This window comes from Akebia trifoliata, chromosome 8 (genome assembly GCF_017979445.1).
Source record: "Akebia trifoliata isolate Shusen 1 chromosome 8, ASM1797944v1, whole genome shotgun sequence".
Taxonomy (NCBI): Eukaryota; Viridiplantae; Streptophyta; class Magnoliopsida; order Ranunculales; family Lardizabalaceae; genus Akebia; species Akebia trifoliata.
The window spans coordinates 30,350,503-30,362,534 of record NC_141382.1 but is presented as its reverse complement, the minus strand read 5'-3'; the positions used below and the strand labels follow the sequence as shown (position 1 = coordinate 30,362,534).

General features: G+C 33.5%; 1 protein-coding gene across 2 annotated transcripts in view; it reads right to left on the bottom strand.

The window, feature by feature from the left end:
* Positions 1-4,570: 4,570 nt before the first annotated feature.
* Positions 4,571-12,032, bottom strand: part of LOC147396494 (C2 domain-containing protein / GRAM domain-containing protein) — a 90,244-nt gene continuing 82,782 nt past the window's right edge. For both annotated transcript variants that reach the window (XM_086451098.1, XM_086451099.1), the window contains exons 14-18: positions 10,645-10,791; positions 9,241-9,294; positions 5,593-5,656; positions 5,065-5,126; positions 4,571-4,995 (exon numbers count right to left, since the gene is read on the bottom strand). In XM_086451098.1, the coding sequence (XP_086307224.1) occupies positions 4,873-4,995; positions 5,065-5,126; positions 5,593-5,656; positions 9,241-9,294; positions 10,645-10,791 (450 nt within the window). In that variant the 3' untranslated portion in view covers positions 4,571-4,872. The remainder of the gene's footprint in view (positions 4,996-5,064; positions 5,127-5,592; positions 5,657-9,240; positions 9,295-10,644; positions 10,792-12,032) is intronic.

Below are 12,032 nucleotides of genomic sequence, written 5' to 3'. Positions count from 1 at the left end.
TGAAAATAATAAAATGTATGAAGGTATGTTTGGTAAAATATAGTTGACATATAGATATAAACTTTAATTCTATCATTTTCTGCATTTATAATATTTTTTTTTCTCTTTAGGAGTGAAAAGATAATTTTACCCAAACATAGTTTAGTAACTTTGAACATATCTCTATGAAAAAAATATTTATCATTTTACATGAGTTTGATGAACTCTTGAATCTGTAAAATCAGAGCTTAATCGAAAAATAAGAATTTGTTTATGTTATGGACGTAATTGTCATTTTAATTTTAGTAATTTGTATTTTTGAACATCCAAACGTCAAAATATCACTTCGACCAAAACATAAAAGATGCTTAGAATATAATTTTATAAAATATATCAAATTTTCTAAATTTTAGGAGACAAAAGATTTTTGAACTATTTTGCCCTTCACACATATTTTTATGAATTCTTTATTTTCTATATGATTTATTTTGTTATAATCTTATATTTTATCATGATATATTATATAATAAAGTTTTAAAAATAATGTGATGATATTGATGGTTTTATTAGTTAAAATTTGTAAAAAAAATATTTTGGTCTTTTTTCTCAAAGTCTAACAGGGAGGGATTTTTTTTAAATTTTTAAAAAATTCAAAGGGTGCCTCAACATATTATTTTTGAATTTTAAATTATTTTTCAATTGTGAGAGAGAAAATGGGGTGGCTAATTGATGTTTATTTTATAAATTTGATAATTTTGAATTCGTAAAACTCTCTCATTCCATATGTCATTTCCCTATTGCATATAACTCTATTTCTTTTAAATCAAAATGTGACATGTGTTTTAATCCTATTGGTCGATTACATTGAATTTTAAAATGATTCCATTGTGTGCTAAAAACCTATAATCAATGACCATGATGAGGTAGGGAGTATTTGAGTCTAAATGAGTGCAAATTGTAAGATCAAGACCACACCAATTTGTTGGGAACCTAAGAAACTATTGGGGGATGAGAAAAACAAACTTTTGAACTTTTAAAAATCCTAGAGGTCTCTCCAAATTACTTAGAGAAATATTATTATTTCCTAAAAAAACACCATCAAGGAAGTTCTTAAAATTTTTATCTGTTGAAGTCGTTTGCTCTTGGACCAAACACAAAAGTTCTTCATCTAATCAAGGTTTAGAACATACTTATTAGATCAAAATATTGGATAGGTACACACCTATACTTTTTCTTGATATTTTCATTATAATAGTGTTGTCTTGTTTTACCAAAGTTTCTTGTGCATCTTTTTTTTTTTTTTATGTAAGAAAAACTATCTATTTTTTTCCTAATATTGTTTATGGGAGAAGAATTACTAATGATCAATGGATCATCATAATGAGGTGTCAAAATGATATTTTTGCATAGGCATAATGGATGATAAAAACCTTGATTGAAAAAGAAAGAGTCAGAGTATCCTAGGGTAAAAGGCCCCAAACATCCCGTGGAAGACCATGTGTTATGGGGGGTATATGACCTAGTGCATGCATGCCCCATGTTATGTGGATGAGACCTTTACATAAATTATATTGCAAGACATATTTTATTTACTTATTTAAATTTTATATTAGTTAGATAATAGAAGATTTACAATATTTTTTATTTACTCGATATAATTATTATCTCAATTAAATCATGAGTAAGTATAATAGTACCCATTGAGATTTTTCTCATGTTTTTTGTTTAATTTTTTTTTTCAGATACTCATCACAAGGAAGTGCCTTAGTCAAATTTTCAGAGCAATTCATTTTTATGTTCTTATTTCAGTTTTATTTTATGTTGAAATAAATGGTGGAAACATTAATAAACACATGTTGATTTATTTATTTAGTTTTTATTTTATTTTATTTGTGAACTCTATATGATGAATCATCCAAGAACAATGTTAGGTTGGTCTTATTAATTTCTTTAAATAATGGAATAAGATTATGTTTTATTGTTATTTATTTATAAGTGTGGAGTATGTTAGATATAAATTAAATTCCATTCAATAAATTATTAATTTTAAAATATTCCATCACTGTGATTTGATAAAGGTCAAAAATATATTTCTAAAATGGGCAAAATCATTGAAATCGGATGAGTATTAAATTATATATATATATATATATATATATATATATATATATTTTAAAATAAACCATTGGAATCTGAATTTCTACTGTCTTTATAAATAAATTCTGTCAAGGCCCATTTTTCTCCTATAAATATATATATATATATTTTCCAGACATGGTCAAAACACAACTTTTAGGTTTATGTGTTAGCTTTCCAACCCTACTGATCGTTCGCGAAAATATTGAGCGTGTAGTTTGCAACGACTATTTCTTTAAAATAGGTCTGTTCTGTCTACAATGGGACAACACACATTTACTAACTTTTTTTGAAATTTTCTCACATTTTTTTTCTATAACTTGTAATTATTGTATTTTTTTATGAAAAATAGATTTAGTAGAGAATCTTACAGTTTAGAGAACACACTATATCGAGGTGTCTTAATAATTGATTAAAATCATACATATTTTTTTTTATATATCTTAAATAATTTAAAATTTTCTGACATTCAATATTTGGATCTACATCCTGACTCATAGACTATGAGTCGGGTCGTGGCCTTGAATTTTAGGTTGTCACATATATAGAGGAAAATGTTGGGAGGAAATGGGCTTTTGTACCTACTCTTCGTTTTGTATCATGTGTTGTATTCATTTTCATGTCCTTTAGGGACTTTAAGATTCCATTATTTTAAAGAAGCTGAGATGGGTTTTGTGGGGGAGGAATGGTACTCAGTTCATGGTGGATGTGAAGGCATTCTTCGTCAAGGATCAGCACTTACGAGATTTGTTAAACTGCCCTTAAGTGTAGAGAGGAGGACAAGTGAATAGCCCATTAGAGGGGTATCGCATGTTTGTGTTATAATAGGATTACCTCTAACCCAGCAGTTTTTGACGCTGGGATCCTAATTAGATTGCAGATATTGATTCAGTTTTACCCTCACTGATTTGGATAGTTTACAATCCAATAATTGTAATTGCAACTACTTGTGTATGCATTAGGCCACATAAAAATATTTGACACATTTAAATTACAAGTATTCCAATCTGTTAAAATGCTTGAATAAGCTGGGTTAAGTCCTATGGAAGAATTAGAGACATAAATGATTTTCTTTTTTGATTATGAAAACGGAACTAAATCAATAACACAAATGACTTAATTTGCTGTTATACAGCTCTCATTTCTCTTTCTCAGTGTATTCATTCATCTGCACCCGCCCCCACCCCAACCCCCTTTTAATCTCCTTTTGGGTTGTTTATTTTTGGTAATTTGTAGGGCTTGTGCCCTATAAAGAGAATCCAAATGATCTGCAATTGTTCACAGTGGTGAGACTGATGACAGTATTTAGAGATGATACTTGAAAGGAAACCAAATATATAATGGGAGAGAAGCATTTTTTGATTGAATGATTTGTAGCCTTCACCAAGTGTTCCTCTCTATTAGCAATTAAGCTTCATTTTTAATTCTGGAAATGTGCTTGAGCTGTTATTTTCTTTTCCAAAGGGTGGGTCTGATTTGGTGGAAGCTAATTGGAAAACACAGAAAAAGAAGGAACATGTATCAACTTTTCACATATTTATGCTTTATCTTTAGCCTTAAGTATCTGATGCTTATCTAATAAGTTTCAGGTCCAATCTGATCCTTATCGGATTGGTACCAAATTGACCCCAATCCAATCCAGACCCTACTAACCAATAATAAACTCCAAGAGCTGATGTCCAACGAGACATTGAAATGTGGGCACAGACATCAACTCATTTGTCAAAATTGATAATAGAGTCGCTCTAAACTGACTTCCTTTGCCACTGTGCTGACATGGTGGTGTACAGAGAGCCATAGATTTTTTTTCCTCAAAATTGAGAACTTATTTGTTTCCTCTTCGATTACCCACACTAGGAAAGACAAAATGGATGCAACGGATATATATATAAATACAATAAATTAAAAGAAAGTTGATTCAGATTGTTTAATGAATATGCTGATTGCAAGTTGAAGGTGCTAACAATAACACTACTTTGAATAGAAATAAATGAACACGATTTGTTTAGCCAACCACAAGTTATAGTGATAAGACTTCAATTATGATGATTTTAATTTCTGAAGTCTTGCTCTGTGTATCACTGAGTGAGTGGCAAGACTTTCATGTGCAAAGTAAAGGTAGAGTTAGATGGGTAAGTCTGAGGCCCAGGCATTTTTGGTATCTCCATAGGATCTCTCATTTGCTGATGCTGATAGAGAAGAGATGATTTTGTTCATTTAAGGCCCCATGTGGATAATATATGCAAAGATTGATAATGTGCAGACACAATTTTCTCAAAGCACAAAATTTATGGTTCTGGCACAAGGGGGTTGTGCTCACCCTACAAGTCCAATTTGAAAATATATTAAAATAGTTAACAAATATAATACATATATTTTTTTTATTTGCATGAGTCAAGACTTGTGAGCCCTTGAGTTGACACAAATTTATAGAGTTTGGAACCCAAGGTCTGAGTAGTCAAAACAGATTAAATCCTGAGAACATATTTGATACCGCAATATTGACAAAAATGAAGTAAATCTGTTCTCTCTCTTGCACCCTTAATCTTAACCAAGATTGATGTTAAGGGTGAATAATTAGATTAGCAACACACACGCGCACACACACACCACTGTTTCTATTACAACAGCATAGGATAGGATGACAACATACATCATATAAATATGTGAGATCAATGTTTAGTTATGGATGGTGGCCACAATCACTCCAGGTATATAATACAGTATCACCTGCTCCGAGAGATCCAAAGCATATTATTAGTTGTTGTCATCTTGAGTTGTGGTTGGAATGATGTCGGCCTTGTTAATCTCACCATCAGGAGTCTTTGACTTTAGATATGAGCGGGCCACTTCCAACATTATCTCTACTTCTTTCTTATACTGCCAAGGATAAAGCACAGTTAGACCAGGAAATAATAGTTTGGTTGGGGGTGGAGAGGGAGTACAGACCTCATTGATTGCTCCAGTCTTAATCTTAGATTGCATCACACACCATTTCTTAAAATGTGCACCTGTAGAAAAACAAGAAGTTTTACTGTTTGAGAACTGTGAGATAACTTGCGGAAGGAAATCTTATCAGCCCTAGAAGTTGACATGAAGATCCAGCTATCATTAACAATGTAGAATCACATATTATTGCTACACTATTGGACTTTGGCAGCTTTGAGATCCATCAAGAGAACACCGTATGACGGGGAGATACTGCCAAAAATTCTAACTGTTTTGACAATCCTGTCTGATCCATCTATCTCTATCTATAGCTTTTTAAGTCAGCCATTTTTATCCCTGGCTTCCATATGACAATTATGTCTGACCTAAATACCCTTGTCACTAGGAATTCATGTAAAATTAATGGGAAAAAAAAAACATCACATCAGCACACAGTTTAGCCAGTAACACCATAAGAAAACATAATGATAAAAATCAAGGTAAAAACTTCTGAAAAGAATGGGGGAAGAAAGAAAACTAGAATCTTACCGGCTTTTATATCAAGAGTACAAGAGTATTCTGAGATGGTTACCACAGACCACTTACAGTGGACCTGAAAGAATGCCAGTATTCCTGCTGTCAGTACTAGAGATAAAATCCCTTTCCATGATAATTAAATGAGGAATCACAAGAAACTGATTAGGAGGTACGAAGAACCAATATTTAATTATATTCCTGACCGAATAACCAATATTTAATTATATGATTGACAATATTTATCTATTGTGTCAACCACAATTTTTTAATTGTCCCAAAGATTGTAATGAATTTAGGTCTTAAATCTCCAATGTTGGACCCAATAATTAAAAAGCCATGCGTGATTCAATAGATATTCTGATTTTACAGATTCAGAATGATAAACTATCCCATTCAATCTGATTGGGACAACTGGGCTCTGAAATGTCTCTTGAAAGGAGCAAAAGACCGGAATTAGTGAAACTCACTAGAAAATAAGACCAAAATAGTGAAGTTCACCAGAGAAGAAAATTTAGTCACTGATTCATGTCTTGAGGAGTGTGCAACTCAAAAAGTTGCTGACAATCAACATTTCTTTACGTAGTCCACTTCATACAATTTGGTAATCATTTCTTTCTACAAACCCACCAAAACAGACTAGAAACTTCAATCTAAGTTTGAGATTGATAGAAATCAATCACAAACACTAAAATTAAGAACCAATATCGGGCTCTTATGCTTAAAAAACAAAGAAAAGGAAGAAAAGTCTCTTCTTTTATTAATCAATCTTCATAAAAACCTTACATAACAACTTAGATACCTTTTGAAATACTAAAAAGTAACTTCCTAATCTATCTATAACATATTACTAACCTTCAAATCCTATTAGAACTCAATTTGGACATCTAAAAAGACTTCTAATTATAACCTAAAGAATTAAAAGGAATTTAAAACACAAAACAAATTAGAATCTAACTAGGAAAATAAACTTTCTAAAATTGAAATAGAAACTAACTAGGACTACTTAAGCAACTTAAAAAATAGAAGCTCAATGAAAGAAAGAGTCCTAAGGGAAGTTGGACTAGGTCTTGAAGACCGATCAGAACTTGGGTCGAGTTGACTCAGTCAATGCTTCTGATTTCTTTCTTCGACACTTCTTAACTCAATCATAGGCATTGAGATAAGTGTTGGCAAATCTATCTACATCAATAAAAAGTCATGTAAAAAATCTCTTTTTAAAAAAAAATTTCACTATCATTTTTCCAATTGTGAATATTACCTCAACGTTTACCTCTTTGGCATAAAATAAAATCGGTTACCAGATAACATTGGCTTTTGTCTTAATTCTTTGCTGCATTACATCTCTCATCATCAAAACCTTTTATCATTCACTCGATATTTCATTCATCCTCAAAATATTATCTATCTCTACTGATTCTTATTTGAAATTCATTGAACAATTCATCAAAATTCAGATATCAATTCATTGGAAAAGGGGGGATTCTAGGTATTGCACAATTCTTTCCTGCGTCAATTGCTAATTTTTGGTCATTGAGATTCATGGGACATTATGATGAATATTAAGGACAGAGATTATGTCGTTTTTCCACCCCTTTCAAACAAATCAAAATAATTGAAGTTTTATGAACATTTTAAATAACAGATGTTCAGAACAGAATTGAATGGAGGAACAAGATTCGTTTAGATGACCCCCAAAATCTCTGGGATGAGGATTTGATGATCATGATGATCAATTGTGTTAAGTCTAATTACTAAGGCTAATAGTCTGGTCCTAGTTCATGTTCTTACGTGGAAGTGAGGGAAATACTAGTCGATTTATGGCTCGACTAAAAAACCCTATAGCATTTCAACCCCACTTTTCAAGGCTTACTCTTGTCGGGCTGAAGCCAAACTACCAAGACTGCATGTCTATAAATTATACCTGCAGCAGCCATCTCCTGAAGAGACTCCTCAGTTGCTTCAAACTCTTGGATCAAGCAAGATTGTTCTATTATGGACTTCTGGTCTCCTATTAATATCTTATCTCCATCATTAATTATTTGAATTACTCAAACCATATCTTCGAAAAACTATTTCCCTATTTTTTCTCCTAATCCAATATAGGGTACATACATGTTATGTTAATTTATCTCCCTATCTAGCATTAGTTTTATAGCCTATATACAGCCACCGATTCTCTCAACACCTACAATTTATTCTTTAAATATCTATCAGCTGTTATAAGTACACCACTTTCATTTTCAACTTTTCCTTCATACCAAAATTCTTAGCTATCAATTTCATTGGCTTTTGAACCTTTCTAGTTTGCCTACAGCAAACAATGTTGACTCAGTGTCAATGAGGTGGTGCTAGTTAAGGTGTAAATGTATCACAGCAGTAGAGATTATTTAAGTCTTCAAGTCCCAAACAATTGCAACTCCAACTCTTGCATTGAAAATGGTAAGCCTAAAACTGGGATAACAGTTTTGACTTTCAATCATGTATTTGTACCTGACCTTTGTATTAGATTAGAAAGTCAAAAATATAAAAGGGAAAAGGATTTTGTCGGAGGAAACTTGACATCCTTGGCACTATTTACACACCGGTTCCAGGTCCCATTGATTTGGTTTTAATTCAGTTTGGATACCAAAATACTCAGAACAACAACCTATTATTTTAAAATAGTTCTGGCTTCCAGTGGATCTTGTTTTGGTGCTAAAATAGATAGACAAAAAACAGGCATAATTTTTTTTTTTTCCAATTTTAGTTGTGTATAGGTTATTCGGGTACCCTTGACACCCTTAATGTCGATTTTCCTCATTTTCATTGTGTCTAATATCAACTAATTCTTTCAATAAAATAGTTTGACTAATTTTAAGTTCTTATACATCATCTCCTTACATTCCAAGTGGCAAGAGATATCTTAGACTCTTGGACTAACATCCTTGACTGCACTAATCCAGTTTGGAACGAGAAGCTATGCTATTTTATAGGACCACCAGGTGTTTTGTAACTGGGCCTTGTTACAACCCTAGCTTAGCTTTCATTGGGTCCCTCCTTGGATCTGGAAAATTTCTTAACCTCATTATGTAAATTTCTTAAAGTGATTAGTTTTCACAAGGAAAATGAAATTTCTCATACTTTAAAAAACAGTCGCCCCATTACCCAATTGCCAAGATCCAAGTCAACTCAAAGGGAGAACCAAAGCTGTTCCGACATGAAATTCCAGAAGATGAAACAACTGAACTGAATGGGAAGACCACAAACTCAGCCAGCCTCATTTTCTCACCCTTACACTTTCCACCAGTTTGATCTATGTTCATAGTTAAGTATGGTTAATAATGTCCAATGCTCTTCTGAATTTTCTTTTTGTGGATGAAGATTTCCTGATGCAGGGAGACCCAACCATGTATCCCAAAAACCTCGACTTATGGGAAAGGCAGAATAAATCCCTTTATCCTATAGCCCAGGTTCCAGTCAATCAAGGTGGGACCCACCTTAGTGTGGGGATGCTCCACACCTAAAATGTTCTTGCATCATTTCCTCAATGCCCAAATCATCCTTGCTAATGTTCCAAAGAAGAATAGGAATGAACAGTTGTACAAGATAAATGGAGAATGACACAATGAAAAGAAAATATGGACTTCAAGGGTAAGCTTGAACTTGAGAGAGATTAGATACCTCAAAGTAAGATCCAAATGGAACATCATGAGCCTGCTGAACAGTCTCAAAAACCTGAAACAAGTGGATTAAAAATGTCAAAACTGTAATGAGCAAATTATCTAAACATCATATATATATATAGGGTCCCGTTCAATGGCTAATTTTTTGGCAAAACATTTTTCAAAACATGAGTTAGAAGTTTTGGAATGGGCTGATTTTTGGTAAGGATGATCTCTACGGTGAGGAGATCATCATCGCCAAAAATCAGCCCATTCCAAAACTTCTAACCCCATCAAAAATAGTTTTAAAAAAATGGACGGTCCACAATTTTTCAACTTGTAAACATGGGTTAGAAGTTTTGGAATGGGCTGATTTTTGGTGAGGATGATCTCTACACCATAGAGATCATCCTCACCAAAAATCAGCCCATTCCAAAACTTCTAACTCATGTTTTGAAAAATGTTTTGCCAAAAAGTTTGCCAAAAAGTTAGCCATTGAACGCTACCCATATATATATATAGGGAAATGTTCAGCACTCTAAGTTTTACCACACACTTTAACAAACGTTTTTTGTCCTACATGGGTTAGAAGTTTTGGAATGGGCTGATTTTTGGTGAGGATGATCTCTATGGTGAGGAGATCATCCTCCCCAAAAATCAGCTCATTCCGAAATGTTTAGCCCCATGTTTACACGTTGAAAAATCGTGGACCGTCCATTTTTTGTAAACCATTTTTGATGGGGTTAGAAGTTTTGGAATGAGCTGATTTTTGGTGAGGATGATCTCCTCATCATAGAGATCATCCTCTCCAAAAATCAGCCCATTCCAAAACTTCTAACCCATGTAAGACAAAACACGTTTGTTAAAGTGTGTGGTAAAGCTTAGGGTGCTGAACGGGACCCATATATATATATATATATATATATATATATATATATATATATATATACATATTCGCTTGTTGGACCCATACGGATATCATGTTAACCGATCCAACCATATAATGAATTCTCCATACCTTGGACTTGGAGACTATCCTCAAAAAATTTCAATCCATATTGTTGGACCCATACGGATATCATGTTAACCGATCCAACCATATAATGAATTCTCCATACCTTGGACTTGGAGACTATCCTCAAAAAATTTCAATCCATTATGGCATACTTAACCTATTTAAAAGTTGACTTGAATTTGAAAAATCTGGATAGTTCATTTGAACCGTTAATTTAAGTAGGGCAGTTTTATATGGTAAAAGATGTTAATACTGGACCGATTTTTGGTGATAATGCTCATAATGTCGAGAATGACTCCATGTATGGTTCGATTGTCAAAAATATTATCCTTTTGGGTCCCACAAGAGGGAGTACAAACAGAGATACATTAACAAGTAAAATAAGGGGTTAGATTAGTAGGTGCACACCAATGTTTTCTTATCTGCTGATAAAACAGCATGCTGCCACTCAGTCATAGCTGTATCTGGAGGGCACATTGGACTATGACATAAGGATCTGAATGTTATTTCTCTGACCTGACCATCATATTCATCTGCAGTGTGCCACTGGCCCAACTAGAAACCACAAAAACATAACATTGAAAATGTCAAAAATACTAACAGGAAGCAGTTTCAAAGTCAAGAAGTTTGGGAGTCCAAACTTACAATGTCACCTAAAAATGCTTGAAAAACCTAATATAACATTTGAATATTATGAAAGGATGGAGTGTCAACCAAAATGACAGTACAATCTCCACATTGCATAAATGGGAAGTTGGAACCCACCATTCAGGAGACTCTCACACCAAAGTTTCAACCAATGGGCTAATTGTAGCCATTCATTCCAAATACTTTGTTCGTGGGTCATTTTACTTATCTTTCACCACAAGAACGTGAGAGAATGATTGGTCATGATCACATGATTAATACCTCAGTGGTGACAATCATATGGAAGGTTCCACCCACAGGCAACTCATATCAAGCCATGTGATATATAGGCCAACATTGACACTGAGAGGCGAAAGCTAGGGGAGCGAATGGGATTAGATACCTCAGTAGTCCTAGCTGCTTAGATGTCCTCATTATAAGTAATACATTCGATCATGGGATATTTTCTTATAAAATGTCACTGCTCTAACCATATGTTCACATGTGCAATAAGGGGTTTGCTAGCCCTTTGCCCCATAAAATAAAAGGGTAAGGAGCATGTGGCAGTGCCTACAAGATCATTGCTAAAATGCTAACTTCAATAATCAGGTCCTATTTATTGATTTCACCAACTTAGATTGCTTTAGTTTAGAGGAAACAGATTCTCAATGGAATTCTTACTGCTAATGAATGCATAAGAGCTCCCAAATCAACATGGAGACCATGTTAATAGGAGTTTCCTGAATTATATTCTAGACCGAATGGACTTTGACCAAGAGTGGAGATGGGTTCCTTGTTCTCTGTTATGCTTAATGAGTCGCCTATAGGATACTTCAAGAGTTGCAAGTGTCTGAGGAAAGGGGATCCACTGTCTTCATTATTGTTTCATTGTCTTGGCGGAGGCTTTGAGTAGGGTGTCAATGAGAGCAAAGGAGGGTGAGGATTAGTTGAAGGTTTTTGTAAAAAGAAGAACAGAAGATGGACCTTCACTTTCTTCTGCGTAGTTTGTTGATGATGCACCTTCTATATTTGTTTGTTTCATTTTTTCCTCAAGTTGAGATACTTGAGGTGCACCTTGTGATTATGGCCAAGGTTTAAAATCTCATTTCAATGCAATGTTTCAATCAGTAAAAAACAAAATAGAGCTGACTGAAGCATTGAATGTTTCA